The following is a 27,889-nucleotide window of genomic DNA, read 5'->3' on the forward strand; positions in this document are numbered from 1 at the left end:
TAAAAAGAAAAAACTCAGCTCTTTTAATTTTCAATTACAAAATCAATCGCAGCATAACAGTTAATGATATACACTAAAAGAATAACTTATCCCTCAATTTGACAATGTTCTTCGAAATTTAGAAAAGGTATGGAATACAAGAAACTAAAAAGTCTGTTTGTAAAGATTCAGATGGTAGCATGCGATGTTTTCACATTTGCTTATGCCTGGTTCTTTTGACAGGCATGTATACTAACGTTAATACTCATGATTGGCAAGTTCTAAAGCTACCTCCTACAATCTTTTAATGCAAAAGCTACAGTCCGCTTGCCAAAAGAAATTCCAAATCTTCAGTAATAGCTGCACCTTCAGCTATTACAATATTTATCCATTTCCAAACTGAAGAAAAACAAACATCTGATCTAGCAGTCAACTTGCTTTGCATTCCAAGTCTCGATATATGTGCCATTTTTTGTACCTTTGATGCTCAGATAGAACAGGTCTAAGTCGAGGGGCAGTAATACAATTTACACAGCAACATCCTCTGAAGTCCTTCACACAGTCTTTACAGCATCTGAAAAGAGACAGCCTTTTTCATACACGTACAAATTTTAAGTTTTAGGTCAGGTGGGGAGGACAAAGAGAAAAAAACTTACAGAAAAAGAAGGTTGCAGTCAAGATTTGCACAGTTCCGATGCCTTAACTCAGAGACTTGAGAACCACATATGTAGCATCTTGCAAATGGATTATTCTTAGAAACTAGTTCACCCTTGCTTACTTTAACCATGGATTTAGGCTTGTAGGCAGAGGGTGGGAGAGAAAGACGGGAATCGAACACAAACAAATTCCCAACCCATTCTGCAGGACCTTCATTCTTTAGATAATGGGAAACACCGCCCTTCAGAGTGTACAAATTTTGGAAGCCTTGTTGTCTGACACATCAAGAAGATAAGTTTTTAAATGGGGGGAAAAGAATGGGGGGGGGGAGGGGGGCAACGGAACAATCTCACAACACTATCATTTTTCTAGTTCTGCTCTGTCACTCATACCCATCTAGTGACCCACTATGCATCAAAGTGAGGCCCATGTTTCAACAAAGGGCCTGCATTCAATGCGCAGTGGGATCTTGTACATCACAATGGAAGAGGAACATAAGAAATAAGTAATGCAAAGGAGGTAAATCATTAACTATGGATCAATAGAGGACAATTTGGAATAAGCACACTGGGAATTACTAATACTAAACCATATCCCAATTATTCCAACCATATGTCAAACATAATAAACTAATGAACTATATATCACATAACCCAAGTCAACTTGGAAACTTTTCCAATGCCCAGGAAGAAAATATGTTCATGCAATGCACTTGAACATCTGAGTGCTTTCCATAAACATGCTTGGATTTCACTAGCAAATACCCAAAGCACTTCCAACAATCTACCTAAATTTTTATGATACAATGGGTTTAGAACTTAAGTTCATATGTATCATAATATTTAGATTCAAACTTCATTATATCTATAGATCACTTTTATACATTGGTAATGTTGCTTCTTGCACCAGTCTCACTGGTTCCATACTTCCAGTTGAGCACACAAGCAATCAAAATTCTTTTTCTTTTGTTAAGTAACACAAGCAACCTAATGTAATGAGAGGGATATGCAACACAGGGCATGGTCAATCCAGGAAAAAGGTGGGGGACGTCGATTTTAAATATTTCAGGCTTATAAGAAGGTGGGGTCTCTGGATGTTAAGGATTTCTGTCCTATTGTTTGTTGTTGATGGTGTCTACAAAATTTTGGTGAAATTTTTACCTATTATATTGAATAATGTGCCAGGAAAAATACTGTCCAGCAGGAAGCAAAGATTTTAGATTCTAATATAATTGCTAATTAGTGTCTGAATAGCAAGTTGAAGCCAGATGTTTCAGGGTTTTATGTATTTAATTTTTATTTTTATTGCTAGGGGTATAAGTAAATTGTATTTGGAAAAAGATAATGATCTTGTTAATTTGGAGTTCCTTCCATATATGCTGGAGCGGTTTGATTATGGACAAAACTGGAAATAATAGATATTCCTTTCATCCCAAATTGTTAGTCTTGTATTCCATTTTGAGAAATCTCAAGATGTTGTCCTGTTTCTAAAATTAGAAGCCAATAATTTATTACCTTTCCTATTATGCCCTTACTTTATTTTGAAATCATTTTTAAAATAAATTTAAAAAAAATCCCAATAGATGCATTGTAGCAGTCAGGAATTTTTTTTTTTTTTTTTTTTTAAGATTTGATTTAAAGGATAAGTTTGAATTTGAAGGCAAGCCAATTTAGTTCGTACAGTATTAGAGCATTGGTATCAAGTGTGTCAAATGCTAATTTTTTAGAATTTGGCACACCAAACACCCTTTCATTAGTCGTTTCATATTCTACAAAATTTAGCATTTTCGTCCGTCTCTTCTTTTAGTAAAAGTGTTCAGACTCATGTGCTAAAAGAAAAAAAAATTAATAAATTTCTCTCTCCTCCTTTTCTGAATTTCTTTCTCTCTCCGTCTATATCCTCTTCTCTCTCTCTACAACTCTTCCAAGAACATCTTCTCACTTTGAATCTTCTAATATCATAGCAGCTAGCACGTTTTTGAGTCCTTCAAAAATCTCTCTCTAGTAGTGTGAAGGCAGAAAATATCTATCTCATTTTAAGAAACGTTTTTCAAACATTCTTTCTAAAGCTTTTCAAGAACAACTTTTTGCTTTTGAGTTTTGATTACTAATGGATTATTGATATATTTGTGTAGCCTGAATAGCCAAGGCTACACCAGGAGACTGAAGTTGGCCTAGACGTTGTAGGAATAGGCCAAGCCCAACGATAGGTATGCTAGGATCTACAGAGTATCGTTCAAGGAGTCCCACTATGTTCAGGCCAGGCTAGGCCCACTACCGACTGATAAGCCAGTGGGAGATTGACGAGGAAATGTTTAAATTCAGGTCAGTCCCGAGTACTATTAGAGCCTTTGGGGAGTTCGTTGCCGAACGCTATTTGGTGTTTGGAACAAGTTTCAAGAGAATTTTCAAAAAGAAAGATTGTTTCTAGGGATTCTAGATGAAAGTGAGATTGCATGGGAACTAATGAAAAAGTAATAATTTGAACCCCAATAAGGAGAGACTATGAATACATTTGGATATAGCGTTTTGTATCAACGTTTGCATCTGGCTGAAGAATGTGTCTGTTAGTGGGTCCCGTGAACAGTGCACGGGACCCGCAAACCTCTTTTTTCAGTAAAATTTTCATTAAAAATGAGTCCCAAAACACTATTCGCACATTTAAAAATTATTTTGCTAGAGAGTTTTCAATTTTTAGCAATAAGTAGTTCCAAACAAACCCTATATAAAGGAAGTAAGGGGAGATAGATAGGAGGTTGGAAAAAAAAAAAAAAAGGAAAAAGAGAGGGAAACAGAGGGAGAGGAAGAAGGGGAGTTGAGAGAAAGGGAGAAGAAAAACCAGAAGGTAGGTAAGTGTTGGGCTTAAAATCACAAAGATAATAGAAATTGGGCTGTCAAGGCAGCGTTTGAGGCAACAATCTGTAGGACTGTGAGGAAACCCACGAATAAATAAATTAGGAGCCCAAATCCTTTGTCCTAGAAAGCATCACTCTCAGGTTTGGGCACCACAATTGGCGCCGTCTGTGGGGGATCCTACTCAGCAAGAGGCTTCGAGCTAGCTTGATATCGTCCAAATATGGAAGGTTCGCATGCTGATGAAGGGTCGATTGTGGGAAACCATTCGAGGGCTTCGTCAAGAGGTCAAAGGAGGCTGGAAAGGGAGCGTAGAAGGGAACAGCAACGCATGCAAGAAGGACATCAGACCAAACTTGATTTTGACGAAGGATCCTCGCAAGGGAAACAAACTGTGTCTTACATCTCCAAGGGATCTTATTGTAGCGATCGGGAGCTAGAGCTGGAGAACTTACGAAAGCAGGTTAAAGAATTGGAGATTGAGCTCAGAGGCCAACGCCGTAGAAGGGATCGTGAGGGGTTGTCTGAAAGGCCACAAGTAGCTCGAAAAGGCGGGGTATTTGAAGGAATTTGTAGTCGGACAAGGAGGGGGAAATACAGGCCAAGGGTCAGGAAGCCCAGGTAATACACTCCCCCCACCGTTAGGAATTATTGAGGTCATTCATACAACTTCCATTGGTGTAAATGTGAGCCGTCAGAGGGGCATACTAAGTGTGGTGACCCCGCCGGAGACAGAGGTGGTAGATCGACTTAAGAAGAGGTCCAGGAAGAATTCAGATCCGATCACCTTTGGTGAAGCAGACTTGGAAGGAAGCCACATGATGATGCTTTGGTGGTGACTTCACGAATTGGAGGATTCTTAGTGAAGAGAGTCATAATAGACCAAGGGAGTGAGGCTGAGATCATGTATCCCAATCTGTATAAAGGGCTAGGGTTAAAGCTTGAAAATTTAAGTAAATATGACACGCCGTTAGTGGGATTTGATGGGAAGATAGTGGTTCCCGAGGGCAGATAAAACTCTCGATGGTGACCAAGGGAAAGGAAGTTGAGGTAAATTTCATAGTGGTTAATGCTTTTTCACCATACACGACAATTTTTTGGGGTGGCCTTGGATTCATGCCATGGGGGCAATACCTTCTACATTGCATCAGAAGATCAAATTCCCTACTGAAAATGGAGTCGTTGTGGTCTAAGCTAACCAAAAGTTGGCAAGATAGTGACTGGTGGCCGTGATAAACCATGAGATTAAGCAAAAGGAGCACATTGAAGCAGAGCAGTTATAGCAATTACAAGGCATCGAGGGTCTAACAAGGGCAGACAGTGCGGAGGAATTGGTTCGAATACGGATTATGCCCTACATTGACAGGTATTTTCAGATAGAAAAGAGCTTGCCAGTAGAATATCGGGCGGCAGTTCTTCTATCACTAGTACAAAATTTTGACGTGTTTGCATGGAATCTGTACTAGGTGCCTGGGGTGGACCTGGCCTTCATTACACATAAGTTGAATGTAGATCCCTTAGTCCCACCGAAAAAGTAGAAGCCAAGGAGATCAGCGAAGCCACATGTGAAAGTCGTGAAGGAGGAAGTGGAGAAATTGAAGCATGCAAGGGCTATTAGGGAGGTGTCTTTTCCTGAATAGCTGTCAAATACAGTGGTGGTGAAAAAGAAAAATGGGAAATGGAGAGTTTGTATTGATTTTACCGACCTCAACTGAGCATGCCCGAAGGACCCATTCTTTATACCGAAGATAGATCAGTTAGTGGATGCCACAGCCGAACATTAGAGAATGAGTTTTTTGGACGCCTTTCGAGATTATCATCAGATTGCTTTAACACCCAAGGATTAGGAGAAAGCCTCTTTTATTACGCCTGAAGGTAATTACCATTACACGGTGATGCCTTTTGGGCTAAAGAATGCAGGAGCTACGTATCAACGAATGGTTACTTTGATGTTCAAGGATCAGATTGGGGACACAGTGAAAGTTTATATTGATGACATGGTGGTGAAAAGTAAGAAGAGTGAAGGGCATGTATCTAATCTGGTCGAGGTTTTCAAAATATTGAGGCAACACAAGTTGCGCCTCAATGCAAACAAATGTGTCTTCAGTGTGGGGTTGGGTAAGTTCTTGGACTACATGATAACTACATAGGGAATACAGGTTAAACTCGACCAGATTACAGCAATTTAGCAGCTTAACCCGCCCGATAACCCCAAAGAAGTGCAAAGACTCACCGAGATGATTGCCTCCCTGAATCAATTTTTTTCAAGATCAGCAGATAAGTGTAGACCGTTCTTTCAGTTGTTGAAAAAGTGGAAGAGTTTTCGATGGACAGAGGAATGTGACACGGCGTTCAAAGTCTTGAAGTCTTATTTGGCTAGCCCACATATTTTATCCCGACCCGAGCCCTAAGAAGACTTGTATATGTACTTGGCAGTCTCCGACCATGCAGTGAGCTCTGTATTACTAAACATCAAGATGGGATCCAGAGACCATTGTATTATCTCAGCAAAACGTTGGTGGATGCGGAGACTCGATATTTGCCGCTAGAGAAGATGGCACTAGCATTGGTGCATCCTACGAGGAAGCTACCGCATTATTTTCAAGCACATACGATATGGGTGCTAACCGAGTATCCCCTGCAATCACTTTTAAGAAGGTCAGATTTCACTGGAAGGATAGCTAAATGGGGAACGAGACTTGGGACATTTGACATACAGTACAAGCCGAGAAATTCCATTAGCGGTCAATTATTAGTAGACTTCATAGCCGAATTCACGCCTGTGCCAGGAGTCCCTATTGGGATATGCCAAGTTTCGGTTAAATTGTGGCGAGTGTATGTGGACAGTGCGCCTAATGCAAGTGGATCTGGGGTTGGAGTTGTAATGATATCTCCCAAGGGGTTGCGATTGGAAAAATCACTAAGATTGAGTTTCCCTGCTTCTAACAACGAAGCCAAATATGAAGCACTCACCACTGGTCTCAGGGCAGTTTAGAAGCTTGGTGCCGAGGAAGTTGAGGTATTCTCAGACTCAAAATTGGTAGTAAGTCAAATAGAAGGAAGCTTTGAGGCAAAGGATTCCTGTATGTCAAAATACTTGAAGCTTGAAGCTGTTCGGGGCACTACGAGCAAGCTTCCAAAAAGTAAACGTGGTCAAAGTACCGAGAAGTCAGAACAGTCACGCTAATTCATTGGCCACTTTGGCTTCATCATCAAATGAGTGTGTTCCACGAATAATCTTTGTGGAGCTGTTGGAGCAACCGAGCATAGAGCATCGTATGATTGTAGCATCAGCTTCAATGTCCGAGTCAAGCTCGTTGGATCCTTATATCTCTTTCTTATCTGATGGATCTTTACCGACTGTTGCAAAAGAGGCAAAGAAGGTACGGAGAACGTCGGCTCGTTTCTAGCTATCCGAGGACAAAAAGTTGTATCGGTGTTCATTTGAAGGTCCTTATCTGTTATGTCTCCATCTAGGCAAAGTCACCTAACTCCTGGCCGAGCTGCACGAAGGGATTTGTGGTGGACACTCGGGGGGAAAGTTTTTGCCCTACCAAGCTATGACTCAGGGATTTTGGTGACTAAATATGCAATGAGACGCAGCCGACTACATCAAAAAGTGTGATCAATGCCAAAAACATGCCCCAATCATTCATCAACCGGGTGGAAACTTGAACCCGGTCCCTAGTCCTTGGCCCTTCGCACGATGAGGTCTGGATATAATTGGACTGTTCCCTCAGGCAACGGGAAACAAGAGGTTTGTGTTAGTCGCCACCGATTATTTCAAAAAATGGGTGGAAGCCGAAACCTTGGCGAACATTAGGGATGTGGATGTGAAGAAATTCGTATGGAAGAATATCGTTACGAGGTTCGGGGTACCCTGGATACTGATTTCAGACAACGGACTACAGTTTGACAGTAAGGCCTTTCGGGAGTACTCTAGTGATTTGGAAATAATTAATTGACACTCATCACCATCATATCCCCAAAGCATGGATAGGTGAAAGAAACAAACAAGACACTAGTTAATGGTTTGAAGAAGAGACTGGAAGGGGCGAAAGGAAATTGGGCCAAGAAATTGCCGAGTGTTTTATGGGCCTACCGAACCACACCGAGGAGGTCAACTAGTGAGACTCCTTTTTCCATGATGTACGGAGTGGAGGTAGTCATATCAATAGAGATAAGCTTGTCAAACATGAGGGTCGTTGATTTCTCACCAAGCAACAATGACATTCGAATAGTCGGGAAACTAAATTCCTTGGAGGAAAGACGAGACATGGCATCTGTTTGGCTTGCCGATTACCAGCAGAAGTTGGCCTGGGGGTATAATAGGAATGTATAACCCAGAGAGTTCGTGGCAGGAGACCTCATATTGCAAAAAGCAGTGGGGAATATGAATGACCAGAATGCGGGAAAGTTCGCCCCGAATTGGGAGGGGCCCTACCGAGTGACAGTTGTAGCTAGATAATGGGCTTATTACTTGGAGGATACGGAAGAACGACCTCTACCCTGACCATGGAATGTTTGTAATATGAAAAAGTATCATCCTTAGGTGTGGTATAGTAACTGCAAGTTATGTTTGAGGTTGTAAATGAGTTTGAACAAAGAATGTGGAAAGAATTCAGTTATTTTGAGTCAAGTTATTCCAACACCTTAATAAATTTTTCTAAGGACAGAAACTTAGCCTCGGCTTGACACCGATCACCGACTAGGTGGAAACGTTAATAAATTCTTCTAAGGATAGAAACCTAGTTTCAGTTTGACCTCAGTCACCGACTAGGTGAAAACTTTAATAAACTTTTCTAAAAACAGAAGTTAGCTTGATAGAAGGACCTTAGCTATAATAGCTAAATGTTAAGTCCTTTTGTTTAAGGAGCCTCCTCTGTACTGACAACGGTCACTCGCAAAACTCTATAATACTAATCAAAGGTCATAATAAATTGACTTCTCGGCCAGAGGATACAGTTATGTTGCATACATGTTACCGATCGTTTACACTTAGAATTTTTTGAAGTACAATGGCATAATTCCATTTAAAGATGGTAGATTGTTTGTATACAAGGGGCTCGGTCATGTAACCACATACCAATTGGAGCATTGCAACAATTTGAAAAATAGAGTAAACATTATAATGAAACAAAATGAAGCAATAAGTACCACTTATTTTGGTTAACCAAAGAGACTCAATCTTCAATATCAAATAAACCAAATGAAATTCAATACATGAATAAGGTACCACTTATTTTGGTTAAATTTGGAAACTTCTATCTTTTTATTTAATAAACAAGATAGTAAATGATGTTCTCTTAAAAAGATGGGTTTTCTAAACTTGGGGATTACGTACAGGAGATCCTCTTTCTCCACTTCTTTTTGTTACTATTATAGAGACTCTTTGTGGAATGTTATCACAGGTTGTCAAAAGGGGAACACACATTTGGTTTCATTGCCAAACCTGATGCTACTAATCATTTGGTTCTCTCATTTTCTTTTTGCTAATGATTCCTTAATTTTTTTGGAGTGTACCCAACTCAACTTCAACTATTGAGATGTGTATTTCTTTGGTTGAAGCAGTTTTGGGATTAAAGATAAACCTTTGTACATCTGAATTAGTACCAATGGATGAGGTGTTGGCAGAGTTAACTTGTTTGGGATTAAGTGGGTCATGCAATGAACAGTAGTTGATTCTTGAATAGCTGGAAAGGAAACTCCAAAATAGACACTGTAGTAGGGAAATTTGGAAGGTAATTCATTTGTGTTTAATGTGATGTCTTTGTGGAGAAATGAATGCACTCACTTTTAAGTACTGTGGATCATCGGTAATCAAACTGAAGCCTTTATTCTTAATATCTCTTTAGGATTGGACGGCGGTTACTACCTCATTTTCTTTGTTTGAATTTGTTGAATTTCTTCAATCTTTTGAATTTTTGATGCTACATTTTGTGTGCGTGTGTGTGTTTCTTGTATCCATCCCGCATATTGTATTCTGACCCTTATTGTCTTGTGAACCTTCTTGCATTTTCCTAATGAAATTTCTTACCTAAAAATAAAAATAAAATTTAAAAAGTTGATTACCGAAACATTTAATGTCAAATGCAGAAAGACAGAAATGAAAGAAAACTGAATGAAAGAGTGAGTTACCTTAAGATTGTAGAATACACATCACAACGAATACCTCCAGTACAATACATCAATATATCTGTCTTTTCTTTGTCAACATTTGCTAAAGGATCTGAAGCAATGTCCTGGACAATCAGAAACAGGGACAAAATGAAGTGCGTTCATAGCCACTACCAAAAGAATAAATTTTTACGACTCTCCCCAGTATAGTAATGCTCAAACTAATACGTTACTGCACTAATTAAAAAAAAAAATGCTAGTGAACAATATATGATAGAATTTTAGTGGATGAATCTGAAAACAGTCAACGGCAAGTTGAAAATTTGGAGAGATGCTTTAGAATCTAATGACTTTCAGTTAAGTAAGACTAAAACATATTACATGGAGTGCAAGTTTAGGAAAAAATAGAAACAAATATGAATGGGTTGTAAAACATGATAGTCAAGCGATACCAAAAGGTGGATGTTTTCAATATCTTAAGCAAAAAGGGCAAAAATCATATCATATTATGGGAAGAAGAAATGGTGTCAAATGGCAAGTCTTAAGCACAAAGGGCAAAAATGATATCAAATGATAGGAAGAAGAAATGGAAGACCTAGAAAAGAGGCAATTTAGAGCATTACATTGTTTCATTCAAAGGGTGATCTCCAAATCGAGAATATCATGCGAGATTTCAGATCTACTGCTAGAAGGATATACCTAATTTTTCCACATTTAGATCCAACAAGAAGAAATGGTTGGTTTTTGTTTTTTGTTTTTTGATAATTAAATTGTTACAACAAGTGAGGATCTATGAAGCACGGGTGCGTTTCGGGATTCGGGTGCGGGTGCGGGAGCGGGTGCGGGACTCGGCAATTTTTGAAAAAGTAGGGTGCGGGTGCGGCGGGGTGCGGCGATTAAAAAATTATTAAAAATATTTTTATTTATATTTTTAATATATTGCTAAACATACTTTTTTCACATTATATAAATATATACCAAATTTAAGAGTAATGGTAAATAATAACTAGAATACAAAGAGTAGGAGAGAGCCTAGCTGAAGAGTGAAGGTAGAGAGTGGGAGAGAGGCTCAAGAAAAATGAAGAGGGAGAGGGTTGGGTCTTGGTTTTTTTTCCAAACGGTGCGTTTGCACCTTTTTTTTTTCAGCCATACGAACCTGTTGTTATTGTTGTTTTTTTTTTTTGAATTTCGGCCGGTATCGGCCGATTTCGGCCGATATCGGAATATTTCGGCCGATATCGGAATATTTCGCCGGTATCGGCCGATATCGGCCGATTTCGCCGGTATCGGCCGATTTCGGCCGGACCGATTTCACCCGATTCGGGCCGAATCGGCGCGATTTCGCGCGCGTCGGCCCGAATCGGCGCCGTATCGGCGCGAATCGGCGCGAATCGCGCCGAATCGCGCCGAAAAAAATGGTTTTTTATTGCCGGACGCGGCACGGACGCTCAGGCAGCGGCGTCGCCTGCGCGTCGCCGCGTCCGGCCGCGTCCGACGCGGGTGCGGCGGCCCAAACGCCGCACCCGTGCTTCATAGGTGAGGATAAGGAATTTGATCCTTGATTTCCTTCATAATGAAGACCAGGTAATGTCACTGAACTACAAGATTCTTGATAGAAGACAATTGAATTTTCTAAAAGCTAAAGAAGAAATTACTACATTAAAAATAAATTAAATTGACTCATTATATTTTATGATGAAAAATTCCTAGATAGCATATTCTATACATGTTCCATGGTTAAATGTTAGGTCATGATCATCAAGAAAATTACTTACCTTACACAAATTCATACTGACTAGTTACTTGGGCTTCATCTTAAGTGGTGAAACAATGGGATGGGGTTGGGGTAAGTCTTAGATTCAAATCTCACCAACCCCCCCCCCCCCCCCCTTCCCAAAATCCAACTGACAAGAGAAGGGGAAAGAATAGTTGGTTATTGACCATACCTCTGTCTCAGATAGTCCAAATGAAGTGCTTCTAAAGCAATCTACATAAGGCCGTCGAGCCCCTTGGAAATGACCAATATCCCATTCATAACCTGATTACAAGCAATCACAAAATGCTCAAACTTCAATGAGACTTATGAACATGGATACAATGATAGATTTTAATACAAGATTCACATACAAACACATATGCATAATTAAGGTAGTAATATCAGCAAGCACTAAGAAATAAAACAGCAAGCACTAAGAAATAAAACTACATTTAAGTATACATGAAATTTTCACAGAGCACATATACATCATGTCTATACTAACTCTTTACTCAATAGTTTTGCCCTTAAAATTGACTCGTAATGAAATTAAATACAAATATGTTTCTTAATGGTCTTTCCAATGAATACAGATCATTCTGAATGGATTCAGAAAGCTCATGACCATGTATATTAGGACTTTCTTTTTTGTAGTTTAAAGTGGTAAGGTTTTAGAGGAAATGGAAGCAAAGGATTTCTTACTGCATCTCTACAGTGAAATTGTCAATTCTAAAATATGGCAGTCCCAGAGTTCTTTTTTAGGAGCTCTAGAGGCTTATGACAAGACAAGGAGGCTTCTTTTATTGGTAAGTAATTTATTCAAAAAGCGCAAGAGGCACAATCCAAGTAGACAGGAAGTATACATGAGATCTAGAAATTCAAGTAAATTAGAAAAATAAAAGCATGCAGTAGCCGCCATCTAGTTGAAGGAAGCTTATGATCTTCTATTTGCTAAAGATACCTTAATACTGTGTGATGCAAATCCCACCAAATCCACTCTTTTTGATGTACTCTTCTTTGTTTTGAGGCAATGAAAGGCTGAAAATTAATATAGGCCATCTAAATTAGTCCTTGTTGGTAATGTACCAAATGAGCAAGTGGATATTCTTGGTCATACTGTGTCAAGCTTGCCAATGAAATATTTGTGTTTACCATTGGCAGCCTCTTTCCTCTTTCAAATCCAAGGTAGCATGGGATGCTGCCATTGGAAGGATAAAAATCAGATTGGCAGGCTAGCAAGAAGCTCCATCTGTCCAAATGAAGTAAACTAACTTCGATCAAGAGTACCTTATCGAGCTTATCTCCCTCTCTTCCTGTTACATATTGGCATAGCTAATAAAGCCAATAAACTACAACCAGAATTTTTCGTGGGAAGGTGTGGGCAGTTCAAAAACCATCGGGTTAATCAGAACACAATTTTTTTTTTTTTTTTGATAAGTAATAAAGATTTATTGATTTCAAAACGAGAGACACCCAAGTACACAGGGCGTATACAGGGGTGAACATATCAAATATGAACATTACATAAATCAATTAAATCCAAAATAGAAGAAAAATGTTGGTTTCTCCACACAGAGAACCAGTCCAAGAAGGTTCTGAACACAATTTGTGCATTCAATATGAGGTTGAGAGTGCAAAAATTGTTAGTTTTTAATAGAGTTTGCTGGGGGAAATGGTTAAGGCATTATGGAGTGGAAAGGCATCACCTGTGGCGAAAGGCGATAGAAAAAAGTATACGCAGTTCTTGGGGCAGATGTTGCTCTGAAAGGTTAATAGCCTTATGGGCAAGTTTATAGAAGCACATTAGGAGTGGCTAGAGCAATGTCACATTAGGAGTGGCTAGAGCAATGTCATGCCTATTTTCTTTTGGAATGATATATGATGTGGAGGCTTTTTATTAAAGGAGGCATTTTCTAAGCTTTTTCTAATTTCACATAATCAGGATGCTATGATGGCAGAGTATAGTTTTATAGAACGATAAAGGATTGGGAGCATAAATCTTTGATATGTTTCTTGATACTCTTTATTCTACAAGGATTAGATGGAATGGGATGATTGATTGGCATGGCACCAAGCAAAAGCCATGGATTTGAAGTAAAAACTTATGATAAGTGGTAATTCTTGCCTTTGGAGAAGGATTTGGGAAGCTCAGGTCCTGACTAGAGTAACATGTCAAATGCCCATAAAAAAATTAAGGAAAAGAAGTGTGAGTTTATTGGATTGGTGAATCACGTGCAAGTCAAGTGGGGAAACAACAGACCATCAACTACTTCACTGTTATCTTGCCAAAAGAATGACTGCTATTTTGTATGGTTGGAAATTTTTGGGCTATGCTTAAAATAGAGGATGCATTGTTGGCATGCTAGCAAGGGAGTTTTGGGAAGCAGTGTTATTTGGAATGCAATTCCTTTGTGGATGCAGTTTCCAGTATGATTAGATTGCTGGTAATGAAACTTTGAAGGAGCTGAATCACTGTTGAAGAAGACTCGATTTCTACTGTCTTTGTACGATTAGATAGTTAGATAGTTGCTACCTATTATTAATATTTTCCTAATTTGTTAGAATGTAATGACTTTTAGATTTTAGAGGTTAAAATTTATGATGTCTCTCTTGTATACTTCCCGTGCACTAGAGTTGCACCCCGTTTTTTGAGCTTTTAATGTCTGCAAGCGAAGTCTTAACAAAATGAGCCAAATTTCTCCAACTTGGCGGATTATCTAAGACCCATCTCAAATTTTCCAAAGTCTACCCCTATGTCCAAAAGCCATAGTCTTGCTTTACTTTTGATTCTTCCACCTCAAAGTAAGGGACATTTAACCACTTTTAATTCTTGAACAATTTAAAATTTTCCATGCTTTCCCAATTGGAGCAAGCTTTTGAAAAACCTAAGTGAACACATATGGTGTGCAAGTAAAACAATAAATGGAATTGCTATCCCTTAGTTATGTCTATTCCTGCTTGCTTTAGTTGCACTAAACAGCATGGAATAGATATTCCAAAGCAATGTCTATTCCTAGTTCCTACTACTTGGAGAATAGCTATTCCCACACCTTCAACACTTCAAATTAGTTTCTCTCTAAGTTCTAAGGTTCAAAATCAAGAAAGTATTTCGAGTTTCATTCATGATAGGATTTGCCATGTTTCACTGTCATTATGCACACAATTTTATGGACTTTGTTGCTTTGTTAGTTTGGACTCCATTGGGTTATACCTAAGATGGTAGTGGTCTGCTGACTGGGTTTTGTAATTGTTCTGTTGATTTATGGGAGGCCATTCCACTGTCACATGGACCATTTGGAGACAAAGAAACCAGCATACTTTTGAAGGGGTTGAGTATTCATCTTTGAGATAAAACTTTTTTTTATTAAGTTCTACATATGGCTGCTTTAAGTGAATCCATTTTCTACCTTGGAGGAATTTTTAGGTTTATGTAACTTTAGGTGAATTTTGTAGCATACCTAGTACACTGCCTGTGCACATGGGGAGTAAGCTCTCTTTCAATCTTCAATAAGAATTTTTAATTACCTACTAACAAAAGATTCACTTTGTGTAACTGTACATGTGCTCACATGTCTGTGTCCTATGAGCTGAGTTAATGAGCAGATGGTCAAGTAGGAGGAGATCTATAGATTCAGAAGCCAATATGTTTCCAACGAAGTACACAAAGCCAAATCAACACCATTCAGAGAGTTGTGAATCGTTAGCTTCTTGTTAATTCAATTCCTAGCCTGAATTAGTGAGAATGAATAACTTGAGTGCTTATCCAAAAAAAAAAAAGTTAGAATGAAGAACTTCAGTAAAATAGCTTTTGTATGTAAAACATGACTTAGAGTGGTTTATAAAGATACCACTAAACCAGATGTAAAATCATTTGATAAAGTTTTTTTTTTTTTAACTTTCTATACTTTTCAGTACAACTGCAAATATTTTGACAAACATATGTCTTTTTTTTTTTAATGACATGGAACCTCACCAAAACAAGGCCCTTTGGACCCACCCCTGGAGAGTAAACTACAGATACACAACCCCACCCACCAAAACCATGTATCAGGTAATCCAAGGGAACTCTTAATGGGGGATTGAACCCAAGATGTCTGGTTCTACAGCTCATCCCAAGCCTCCAACCATTAGGCTGCACCCTGACAGATATTTTGACAAACCTACATCTTGTTCTATCAATCATATGATTACAGGAGTCCAAATTCTACGTTCATCCAGATAGCTAGTTGTGCTTTGCTATACAATGGTAGAAGTGCTTCCCATGTTAAGATTAATATTAGTTATTTAACAAGAAAAATAACAGTGTCATCCAACTCAACTCCCATTACACAAAGTTCAGTATGTAAAAAAGAAAAAGCAGTATGATACATATGAAAACATACCAAAATTGAGAGCACTTTCAGCTTAGAGAATGCAAGCAAATGGAATTTTGGAAGAAGAGGAGCTACCGTTTCTCACATCCAGCAGAATATGCTCTGTAATAATATTCTCATTTGAAGCCTCATTGATTTCATTCACTGCTTCCAGTCTTTTTCTCCATTCTGAAGGTGCAAGAGGTGTTGCTCGAATTGAAGGGTCAAGCAAAGGAAGATGTGAAATGCCTCCTTCCAGCTGGAGAAATATAATTTTAATGAAGTGACAATTCTTCTCAAAAGCAAACACAGAACAGGATGGATTTAGCTATATTCCCATTCCCAATGGAGACATCTCTTTTTCATTTTATTGAGAGTTGCATGTTACCGACTTCTCGTATATACAGAGCAGATTAAACCACCTCATCCTCCTTCATAAGTACCAGGTACCAACTCATGGAGTAACGCAATGAATAAAACGCTCACTATGAAACAGCAATTGGGCTTTTAAAAAACACAAAGAAGATCAAAATCTTCAATTGAGAACTCCATTACTTTACAATGCATCTTCACTGAAAATTTCTTTGTGTGTATGGCTCAATCCTCTTATTGAAGAGGGAAAAAATATATGGAGGTGACATCATGAGATCAAGACCCACTGTTTACAGGTACAACAAAGCAATAAAAGAAGGGAGTTTCGGCTATATAGCTAATTGGGATTAATAAAAAATATATATAAAGAGATATGCTGAACTTCCTATAAAATGAAAAGAGAGTTGTCCCTTTGGAACTATACTAGAGCCAAATGCCACCCATCTATCACCCCCAACCCCAAAATCCATACACCTGAACCAATCAAGGAACTATCAATGAGAGAAAAATAAATACATGTATACATCTAAAAATATGCATGCATTCATACATAGATAAACAACTAAAAAGAAAATCTCTTTGAAAGAAACACGTGAAGGAGTGCTATAAAAAGGGGATAGGGTATAATGTTAAGAAAAAACTAATCAACAAAATATGAGCTCAATAAGGGAAGTTGCTTGTGTGTGTGTGTGTGTGTGTGTGAGAGAGAGAGAGAGAGAGAGAGAGAGAGAGCTTGCCTGCACTAGTGAAGGCTTATACCGCAACTTCAGTTTTGGAAAGGCATGCCCATTTATTGCTTGAGAAATCTGAACCAACATATCAGAAAATCGATCATCTTCTCTTAACCATTCAACATACAAAAGAGCATCTTTTGCCGGTCCACTGTACTGCTCAAAGATGAATCAAATCAGGAGTTATGAACAGATAGATGCTAAACGGACAGTGAATAATTACTTTAATGAAGCTGGGAAGGATTATAAATGATTTCAAACACTCCTGCAACATAGTTCACCTTTTCCATGTCTTCAAACAATAACATTTTTTAACATCTATGTATCAACAAAAGAAGAGAAGGGGAAAGGAAGTAAACAACTGAACTGGTGTAGAACACGTACATAGAACGGCTGAATATGAGAGAAAGAACAAGGAAATACAAAACCCTAGGCTTCACCACCTTAGGGATGTTTGGCTTCACCACCAAACACGACACAATTAGACAAAAATCTCTGAAATATTTTATTATTCAAAATGCAGTCCCGAATAAAGTCTGATGAGCCTCCTCAAATAGGCTCCCAAAATACAACCCATGTAAATGCAAAATAGAGTCAACTAATACAAAAGGAAATAACACAAATGCAAATCTAAATTAAAGGCTAATACAAAAGTAAGGAAAAAAATCAGTAATAAGTGCTAAGTCCATGCTCTGGTGTCTGCATCAACTCGCCCAGGGTGAGAAAGACTCGACCCTGTCGAGTTAAGAAATCCTGGGTGGCGCCCGAAAGTGTCAATAGGGGAGTGATCCATCATTGTAGAGCTAAAGGGCTACTAGGTATGAGCTACATTGCCTTCGTCTCCCATAAACTCACGTGATAGGTGGGCGATGTCTCTGGGTGTCTAGTGCATCCTAACCACCCTGGTAATGCTCTGATAAGGCTGGGCCAAGCTGCTGGAGATCCTCTCTTGTAATCCAAGTGTAGTCAAACTCCGATCGACCATGCCAGGGAACCAAGAAGCACTGGACCGCTCCATCCCTAGTAAGAACAACCTACTCATCCAAAATAACATCAATGGATTCTTTATGTGCATGTGTAGTGTGCAATGAAATAGGGTCAAGTGTATGTTCAATGGTAGGGCTAGTAGAGGGATCAACAAATGGATCATCAGGAATGGGTACAGGTGTCTTATATGCAAGTAAATCTTCAATATTAAATGTCGAACTAATACCATAATCTTGGGGGAGATGAATAGCATATGCATTGGGGCCAATGCGCTTTAGGACTTTAAATGGGCCAGCACAACGAGATTGCAATTTCCTAACTGTCCATGAAGGAAACCGTTCAGGCCTAGTTCAGATCATAACAATCTCCAATGTGAAATTCGCGATGATAGCGATGAGCATCAGCCTAAATCTTATAGTGAGTAGATCCTTGTGCAAATCCCGGACGTGTCTAACAAAAGAGTCAGCCGACTCAGACATCCGAATATAGGGTGACATAGGGAGTAGGTAAGGTTTCCTTGCCTTGTACCCGTGCACCACTGCAAATAGGCTCATACCATGGTTAATGCAGGAGCATAATCAAAAGTTATTTCAATATTTCATTTTAGATTTTCAGTGGATAATTTCAGATTGTAACGTAGTTATTTGTTTAGTTTGGATTGAAATTTGAGTTTGGATTGAAATTTGAGTTTGGCTAGGATTAGCTATTCATCATTATCCTTTGTTTAGGATTATCAGGTTAGTATTTGAAATTGTTTAGGATTTGTTTGGGAGAGTTTATCCTTATCTTTGTGATTCCTGGAAGCTGCATATAAAGCTCCGGGTGATTTCTTTTGTATGGACAGACTATTATTATTATTATTGAGATTATTTGCAAAGATTGCATTGATTTATTTGGTGGTGAATCCAAACACCTTAGGTGGGAAGCCTAAGGTTTTATGGTAGGACTAATCTAGGTGGGAAGCCTAGGTTGTCTTGCATCAACTTGGTATCAGAGCCATGCAGGAGCATAACCAAAAGTTATTTCAATATTTCATTTTAGAATTTCAGTAGATAATTTCATATTGTAATGTAGTTATTTGTTTAGTTTGGATTGAAATTTGAGTTTGGCTAGGATTAGCTATTCATCATTATCCTTTGTTTAAGATTATCGGATTAGTATTTGAAATTGTTTAGGATTTATTTGGGAGAGTTTATCCTTATCTTTGTGATTCCTAGAAGTTGTATATAAAGCTCCGGGTGATTTCTTTTGTATGGACAGACTATTAATATTATTATTGAGATTATTTGCAGAGATTACATTGATTTGTTTGGTGGTGAATCCAAACACCTTAGGTGGGAAGCCTAAGGTTTTACGATAGGACTAATCTAGGTGGGAAGCCTAGGTTGTCCTGCATCAACTTGGTATTAGAGCTCAATTTGATTTATCAAAATTTCAGCAACCCAAAATCTATCGTTCTTTCAACCATTGTCAATCCAACATCACTGTGAACTCCTCTCAAGCCAAACAGGAAACATCCAGCCACTTTGATCAACTCTACATCCCAACCAGCAGTACAACCCACGATCATCAACACTCCAACCATGTCTCACAAGATCTTTGCAAATTAAAACCAATCAAGCCATATCAGCTCAGAAACAAAGAACCCAAATATCACCACAACCCCAGCCCGTCAGATCAAGAGAAAGAGAGTTTGAAAGTCAACAAGCAACCGCCGATGTCACTATTGGAGCAACACCGTCAAAATCCGCCTTCACCAATCTCTCCATGCTGCTTCATGAAGCTCGGAGTTCCGCCACCAGCCACCAAGATTTGACTTGCAAGTTTCGATCTCCACCGTCGAGCGCCGCCACTAGCCATTGCCAATGAGTTCATGCTGCCTCTGCTTTGAGGAACCCAGCGAAGCTTTCGTGACTGCTCTCTCAAGTTTCTTCTTTCTTAGTTTACTCTGAACTTCTTTCTTTAGTTTCAATGTTTCATGTTTGACGTGCTACTGTTTGGTAGATTTTTAGTTTTATATTGTAGTTCTTTCTTTATTGTATTTCAAAACAAAAAAAGTCAAAGGCAGAAAAGTTCCAGCAGACACTTAGAGTTCACTTACAAGCCACGCTCATCAAGCCCCACATAATGATTAGTACAAAGCATTAGCCAAAGCCCAGATTACCAAGCCCATGTTCATTTCAGATTGTTGAAAGCCCATTCCAGTGAATCATGGTAATCCCAGAAGCACCAATATTGGATGGACGTCCAGATCCATGGACCTTTACTAATTGGTTAGATGAGATGGATCAATTCTTTGATCAAATATGTCTGCCAGATGCTAATAAGGTTAGGTTTGCCAGGTTGAAATTGAGAAGTAGAGCTAGACTTTTGGCATAGTATTGAGAATAATCTCAAAGGAAGGAGCAAGCCTACCATAACTGATTGGAATGAAATGAAACAAATACTTAGAGAGAAATATGTTCCCCAATGCTATCAAGAGAATTATCAACCTCAATCCTCTCATGGGAATTTTCTACACCACAGAGATGGTATTCAGCAAGAAAACACCTCATCCTTCCGTCAAGAACTTACTACCATAGCTCAAGACTTAAGAAAAATAATGGTTTTGCTAGACTCTTCTACTCAGAAAAAGGATGCTCAGGTTCCACCAAAGACTAATGTTGAAATAGAGGTACAAGTGCCAATAGATGATGTTTCAACATTCATGCAGCAAGAAGAACCTATTATAGAGTCTACACAAGAAGAGAAATTTCAACAAGTGAGCGAAGATTTAGAGGGGGCACTTGATGTGGAGGTTGATTCTGATAAAAGTGGTACTGAGCCCTTCATGATCCATGAGGTTGATGAACATCTACAAGTTGTTGAAGTCCAAAAGGTTGATACTATGGTTCAAGATAAAATTGTGTCTGCTCAACACATTGATTTTGTGTTTCCAGAGGAATTCTATAGTGTCATGGAATTGAAGGTTATTCCACTCTCAGTGCTTCCTAGGGTGATTTCTGATCTGAAGGAAGTATTAAGCACCAAAATCTTAATTTTTCATCACTACAAAACTCGAGGTCGAGTTTTCTTAAACCAAGGGAGTATAATATAGGAGCATAACCAAAAGTTATTTCAATATTTCATTTTAGATTTTCAGTGGATAATTTCATATTGTAACATAGTTATTTGTTTAGTTTGGATTAAAATTTGAGTTTGGCTAGGATTAGCTATTCATCATTATCCTTTGTTTAGGATTATCGGATTAGTATTTGAAATTGTTTAGGATTTGTTTGGGAGAATTTATCCTTATCTTTGTGATTCCTGGAAGCTACATATAAAGCTCCGGGTGATTTCTTTTGTATGGACAGACTATTATTATTATTATTATTATTATTGAGATTATTTGCAGATATTGCATTGATTTCTTTGGTGGTGAATCCAAACACCTTAGGTGGGAAGCCTAAGGTTTTACAGTAAGACTAATCTAGGTGGGAAGCCTAGGTTGTCCTGCATCAATGGTCCTATTGACTGAGTTGTTGTACGTGAATTGAGCCATAGGGAGAATAGCATCCCAACTTCTAGTGTGTTTACCCACTAGGCATCATAACATGCTTCCTAGGCTTTGATTGACAACCTCAGTTTGGCCATCCGTTTGGGGATGGTATGCTGTGGAGAACTTCAATTTTGTACCAACAAGGTGTCACAAAGTTTTCCAAAAATAACACATAAAGCGAACATCCCTATCAAACACTATGGTCTTGGGCAGGCCATACAATTTGACGATCTCGTCAAAGCACAACTTAGCAATTTTTGATGCATCAGATGTCTTAGAGCAGGGGAGGAAATGGGCCATCTTAGAAAATCTAACAACAAGAAGAAGAATGGAGTCATGTTTTCTGAGTGTTCTAGGGAGGCCTAACACAAAGTTGCCATGGTCTATCAAGCACAGGAAGGGGAGAGTAAAGGCCAACATTTTGCTTACAATGCTTCGCCAATTGGCATTGTCGACATTGGCTAATTATCTTGGCAACATCCCGCTTAAGACTTGGTCAATAAAATTGTCACTCCACCTCTTCAATAGTCTTATCACGCCCCTAAAGTGTCCAATAAGCCCACTAGAATGCAATTTCCATATCAAGAAATCTCGCACGAAAGTGCATGGGATGCATAGCTTGTTGATCTTAAATAAGTAGCCATCTTTGAGGGAATAGTCATCGGTAACGAGGCACAGTGCCTCACGCAATGTAATGAAGATCTCTCCAAAATTAAGACATGATTCATACTATTCTCTAAGCCGTTCAAACCCTACAGCAACCTTGGCACTCATGACAAAAAGGAGGGTCACTTGGCGACTTTGAGCATTAGCAAACTTATTTTCAAATTTCAACCCCAGCTCAATGCTTCAACACAAAAGAGTAGCATTGTAAGCATTCAACCCAAGTAGCATGTCGAGAATTCAACTTTTGTGAGTTGAGATGGTGGAGGGCATTCTAGCCAGAATAAATGACGAACTCGTGAGGTATAAGGTAGTGGCGCCAATTTCAAAGAGATTGTACAACAGCATAGAATTATTTGTCGTACGTGGAGTACCTTTGTTTAGCCTCATTTAGTTTCTCACTAAAATAGGCTACTAGATGGCGCTCTTGGCTAAGTACACCTCCAATGCCAATATTAGATGCATCACATTCAACCTCAAAGACCTTTGTAAAATCCGGTAGACGCATGACAGGAGCTTCAGTCATTTTTTCTTGATTTCCTAAAATGCTCGGGTTGCAACCTTGGTCCATTGAAAATCCCCTTGCTTCATACAATCAGTAATAGGCACCATTATAGTGGTAAACCCTCGTATATTGTGTCGGTAGAAAGTGCAAGTCCATGAAAGCTATGGGCCTCGTGGATATTCTTGGGCTCGGGCCATTCCACAATAGCTTAGATCTTTTGTGGGTTAGCTAACACTCCCTCAAAAGAAACTACAAATCCTAAGAAGATGAACTCATTTGTAAAGAAAGAGCATTTCTTGAGGTTTGCATAAAAGCTCTCTTGCCTTAGAGCTATGCATACTTGTTTTATGTGGTCCAAACGTTGCTCCTTTGTTTGACTATAGAGAAGGATATAATACTAGTTGGCACTCAACAATTAGAAGGACTCCATTTGAAGTTTTTTATGATCAAGAGCCACCTTCTCTACTAACGTATGTACTAGGTACTGCAAAGGTGGCCACAATGGAGGAAAAGTTGTTGCAAAGAGATCAAGTTCTCAAGTTATTGAAAGGGCACATCAAACAAGCCCAGATACAGATGAAGAAGTCTTATGATTCAAAGCACAGGGAAGAGGAATACCAAGAAGGTGCATGGGTGTATGTTCGGCTTCAACCATACCGACAGATTTCGGTTTCCATACACCATGCAAAGATTTCTCCTTGGTATTATGGTCCATTTCATATCCAGAAGCGTATTGGATAGGTCGCCTATAAGTTGGAATTACCAATAGGGTCTCACATCCATCCAGTTTTTCACGTGTCCTTATTGAAAGAAAAAGCCCGGTTCTCATATTTCAGCACAACCACAACTGCTAGTTGAAAGAAAAGCTTGGTTCTCATATTTCAGCACAACCGCAACTACTAGTTGCCACAGATGATCAAGAGGAGTTGAAGGTTCAACCTCAGGCAGTTTTGGATCAAAGGTAGAGGTGTAAAAAAATTGAGATTTTGGTTCATTGGCAAGGTTTACCTGGGATTTTTTTCAAAATAACACTGAATCTCAAACAATTTCATTAGTTAGCACGTTTTCAAATCAATTTAGCAAACTAATATCTCGAGCGGAAGAACACGAAACTCGAGTCACTTAGACTCGATTTCCCTGAAAGCAACGAACACCAAACATCATCAAACCCAAACAAGAAAAACAACAAACCCAATACTCAGACAAAAAAACAATGAACCCAAAAGACCCAGACAAGAAAACAACAAATTAGAGGAAAACCTTCGCCAGGAGCTTCGTCGCCGCTGCCACCGCAGCAACCTCCTGGAACTTTCACCGTCGCTGCCTGGGTTCAGTCTGGGCTGAACGGTTTGAGTTAGGGGAGAATCCACTTATTACTTACTTGTTTTGAGATTCTTCTTGTTTGTTTTTCTTCTTCGTTAGTTTGGGTTCTTGTTTGTTTTTCTTCTTCGTTTGTCTAGGTTTCTGGGTTTCTTCATCCTGGTTTGTTTTTCACTTTTTCTTCCTTTCTTCTTCATGTAGTTTGGGTTTCTTTGGCTTTGGTTGATCTATTTATGGAACTTGAGTCTGTAATGCTCGATTTCATTGCATACAACTCAAGTTCAATGTACTCGATTTATCATAGCAAAATCGAGTATATTGAACTCGAGATGTTAGTTTACTAAATAGTTTTAAAAATGTGCTAACTAATGAAATTGTTTTGAGTTTTAGTGTTATTTTGAAAAAAAAAATCCAAGTTTACCTTCTAGTGACGTGACATGGGAAGATTTGCAGCTGATGCGCCAACAATTTCCAGGTTATGCACTTGCAGACAAGGGCCCTTTTACGAGGGTAGGAGCTGATATGTATCAGCTGCCCTGAGTCATTTTTAGGAAGGCCACTTAGATTAAGAGTATATGATTTGTACGTTTAAGAGTCCGAATCTTTTGTGTTGTTGGGTAACATTAGGAGATAGGGGGGTGAGTTGTTTTCGCATAGTAGTAAGTAGTTGCATTATTTTTGCTTTTGAGCACTACTCTATTTTGTATTTAAAGATTGGTATTATGTGAAATAAAGTATCAGAAAAATTATTTATGCAGAGTAATATTGAGGTCAGGATTTCCTTAGTCAAACCCAAAGTATACTATCGTCTACATACCATATGTCTTCCACCGGTAAACTCCACTGTCAACAATCTCACTCGTGCTCTCTCTCCTCTTTCACCCCTCTCTCTCTCTCTCTCTCTCTCAGCAAACCAGGTCTGAGATCAGTGGTTGAGTATAAATGTTGAGATTGGCTCTCTCTCTCTAGTTTTTTTTTTTTTTTTTTGGTCGAAATCGGCTATTGCGATTGGGTTGTGGTTTTTTGGGCTGCGATTGCAATTTTGAGTTTTGGCTTTTCTAGGTTCGTTGGCCAAATTGGGGGTGTTTTCATTTGAAGTGGTGGTGTATTCTAATGACAATGACCATTTATACTATTTTATTGGGTTGTTTATCTATACTACTATTTAACGGGCTTCAAAGTCCAAGTTGTGAACTCTAAGTTGGCTTCAAAGCTATGGACTATAAAGCTGCTAAAAATTAAGACATTATCTATTTGGTCCTAAAGTATAGTTTTTCAAAAAAAACTATCAGCCTCATCCCTTAACCACAAAAACAGTACAATTAGGATCTGTTTGGATACCGCTTATTGCTGAAAACTAAAAACCAAAAATACTGTAGCAAAATAATTTTTAAATATGAATAGTACCATGTGGGACCCAGTTTTAAAATTTTTTTTGCTGAATTCCTTACTTGCAAATCCCGTAAACAGTGCATGGGACCCGTAGAAAACATCCAACGCAGCTGAAATTTGTTTTCAGCTCTATCCAAACTCATACTAAATCATAAATTATTTTTACAAGACTTAACCTTTTTTATTTTCAAAAAATAAAAATCACAGTCTGCTAAAATTTCCTAAAAAGAACAAAACTAAAGGGCTAAAACTAAACCGCTACACTGCCTACAAATAGCGCCACTCTCCTACTAAGGTGAAAATAGTCAAATACCACATTTTGGCAAAATTTGTGGCAAATTAGCACTGTTTCGGAAATATTTAGCAATCTACTACTTTTTTAGTACTCGATTTTCACAAAGAAAATCGAGTTCTAAATAGTACTCAAGTTTCATAAACTCGAGTTCCTAGGTGAATCGCAAGCGTGGCATTGCTGACCTGGAATTTGTGTAATTAAAAAAGCAATATGGTACTCGATATTATGAAGATTGAGTACTTCTTTATAGTACTCGAGCTTCACAAAATCGAGTACCGAATGGCAGAGGTTTCATTGAGTATACTATTGTAAAAGTGCTGCACAAAAAAATGATAAGAGTAGGTAATTTGATATGATTCTAAACAAAAAAAGCAATATGGTACTCGATATGGAATTTGCATAATTAAAAAAGCAATATGGTACTCGATATTATGAAAATCAAGTACTTCTTTGATTTGCCACTAGCATCTGATATTCATCAAGTAAAGAAGATGCCCCACGTAAAATAGCCTCAAGTTGCGTTTGTGTGTCTTCAAAATAATACTTGTTTCTAGCGTTCCATATTGCCCATGACGTAATGACCAATGCTCCATTTCCTTCCTTGTTAGCTTGTCTATTAGATAAAATTACCAACTCTTATCATTTTTTTGTGCAGCACTTTTACAACAATATACTCAATGAGACCTCTACCATCTGGTGCTTTGTTTAGGTGTTATCCAGGGTAAGGGCCATTTTGCATCTTACTGACTTCCTAACAAGGTTTAAGGCTGGCTTTCCTGAAGATCCATCCTAGACCCATCTTCTTCCATACGGTCTTCATTTCTTTTCGTTTTTTTCCCTTTTTTTTTCTCTTTTTCTGCCACCTACAACCATTAATTTTCTTTTGAGATGAGGACAGCACCACATGTGATATTTGAGAACTTGTCAAGCCTCAAGCCTAGTTTATTTGACCTTTCCTATTCACCCAAATCCACACTTTGGTAACTTGTGCAGAACCGAACCCAAAAGCCTAAAAATCTGCAGCTTCTTTTTACACTTAACGCAATAGAGCATAGAAAAATCTGTAGGTACTTAGTTCACAAAATTTTTGTACGAGACAAAAAGTAGGAAAAAAAAGAAAAAGAAGGTACTTGAACTTGTGAAGCTCGAGTAGTATAAAAAAGTACTTGATTTTCACAATATCGAGTACCATATTGCTTTTTTATTTACACAAATTCCAGGTCAGCAGTGTCACGCTGGCGACTCATCTTGGAACTCGAGTTTATGAAACTCGAGTACTATTTAAAACTCAATTTTGTGAAACTCAAGTACTAAAAAATTGATAGATTACTAAATATTTTCGAAACAGTGCTACTTTGCCACAAATTTTGCCAAAACGTGGTATTTGGCTATTTCCACCCTCCTACTAACCCAAGTTTGTTAGAACCACCAATATAAATGGTAAGGGGGTAGGATTTTTTTTTTTGGTGGGCTTTTATGCTTTTAAAGAGAGAAAGAAGGCAAGTAAAGTATGTATAATATGTCTCACACAGTATCATAAGTCATAAGTCATAACACACTCAATGTGGACTCCCACTCCCAGTACCAAACTTTAGTCTTATTCAAAACCAAAAAGCAATTAAACAACACACAGAGAAGCACTAAAGAAAATATTAGAGAAATTATTATAGAAATAGAGGAAGAAATCATTACCTGTGCATTTATGCCTTGTTCATTCAGATATACTCGGCCATGTATGTCAAGATCCTAATAAAACATATCCACAATATAAATAAAATTAATTACCTAAGTTGTGTCCAAATTTAATTGAATCTAAATTTGAATTATCAAATTCTCAGTTCAATTAGAAACCAGGACTGTTTTTAAAAGTATAATGGAAAATTGGAACGTAAAATATCTATCCCAATTCCCAATTACATGGGTAGATATAGACGAAAACAGAGGAAATGGTACCTTTAAGAAGGATAGGTGCCTAGCGACCTCGGCGGCTGGGTCTTTAATGAACACAAAACGGTAGAAATTGACGACCACAAATTCAGTCTCAGCATCTGACTCACCATAATTGTGGTGATTGAGGAGGAGGAATCGTTTTGAATTTGGAGGGCTAAGAGAAGCTGAGCAGACTTGTTTCTGGTTTAATTGAAAAACTCTGACAGTCATGTTTTTAAGATTAACGCCGACAATGCTTCTACTTCTACTCATACTTGGAACCGGACAGAGACACATTGCCATTGCCATGGCCATTGCACCTGCACCTGCACCTGCACCTGTTATAACCGCAGAACACCCACTCATCTAAACAGATTTCTGGTTTTGTTTTTATTCATAAACTTGTAAGGCCGGGACCAACCCTGTCCCCTTTTTTTTTAATCA

General features: G+C 38.4%; 1 protein-coding gene across 2 annotated transcripts; it reads right to left on the reverse strand.

The window, feature by feature from the left end:
* Positions 1-27,876, reverse strand: LOC142632066 (rhodanese-like domain-containing protein 8, chloroplastic). 2 transcript variants are annotated; one of them, XM_075806489.1, is made up of 8 exons: positions 27,470-27,876; positions 27,209-27,262; positions 16,823-16,891; positions 15,810-15,972; positions 11,552-11,643; positions 9,627-9,730; positions 636-911; positions 1-553 (listed from the first exon to the last, which is right to left on the reverse strand). In XM_075806489.1, the coding sequence occupies exons 1-8, from the start codon at positions 27,809-27,811 to the stop codon at positions 409-411; spliced, it is 1,245 nt and encodes a 414-aa protein (XP_075662604.1). In that variant the 5' UTR covers positions 27,812-27,876; the 3' UTR covers positions 1-408. The 2 variants fall into 2 exon arrangements, with proteins under 2 accessions (XP_075662604.1, XP_075662603.1); XM_075806488.1 differs by having other exon boundaries at positions 16,823-16,972; positions 27,470-27,875.
* Positions 27,877-27,889: the final 13 nt, after the last annotated feature.

Source organism: Castanea sativa, chromosome 4 (genome assembly GCF_040712315.1).
Source record: "Castanea sativa cultivar Marrone di Chiusa Pesio chromosome 4, ASM4071231v1".
Classification (NCBI taxonomy): Eukaryota; Viridiplantae; Streptophyta; class Magnoliopsida; order Fagales; family Fagaceae; genus Castanea; species Castanea sativa.

Bases quoted from the DNA above. Each gene is read 5' to 3' on its own strand.
- LOC142632066 (XM_075806488.1), bottom strand. From the start codon at position 27,811: ATGAGTGGGTGTTCTGCGGTTATAACAGGTGCAGGTGCAGGTGCAGGT. The intron at 11,644-15,809 runs GTAGCTCCTCTT...GCTTGTAATCAG, and splicing joins TCTGCTGGATGTGAGAAACG to GTTATGAATGGGATATTGGT. The intron at 9,731-11,551 runs GTATGGTCAATA...CTGATTGTCCAG, and splicing joins TTGGACTATCTGAGACAGAG to GACATTGCTTCAGATCCTTT.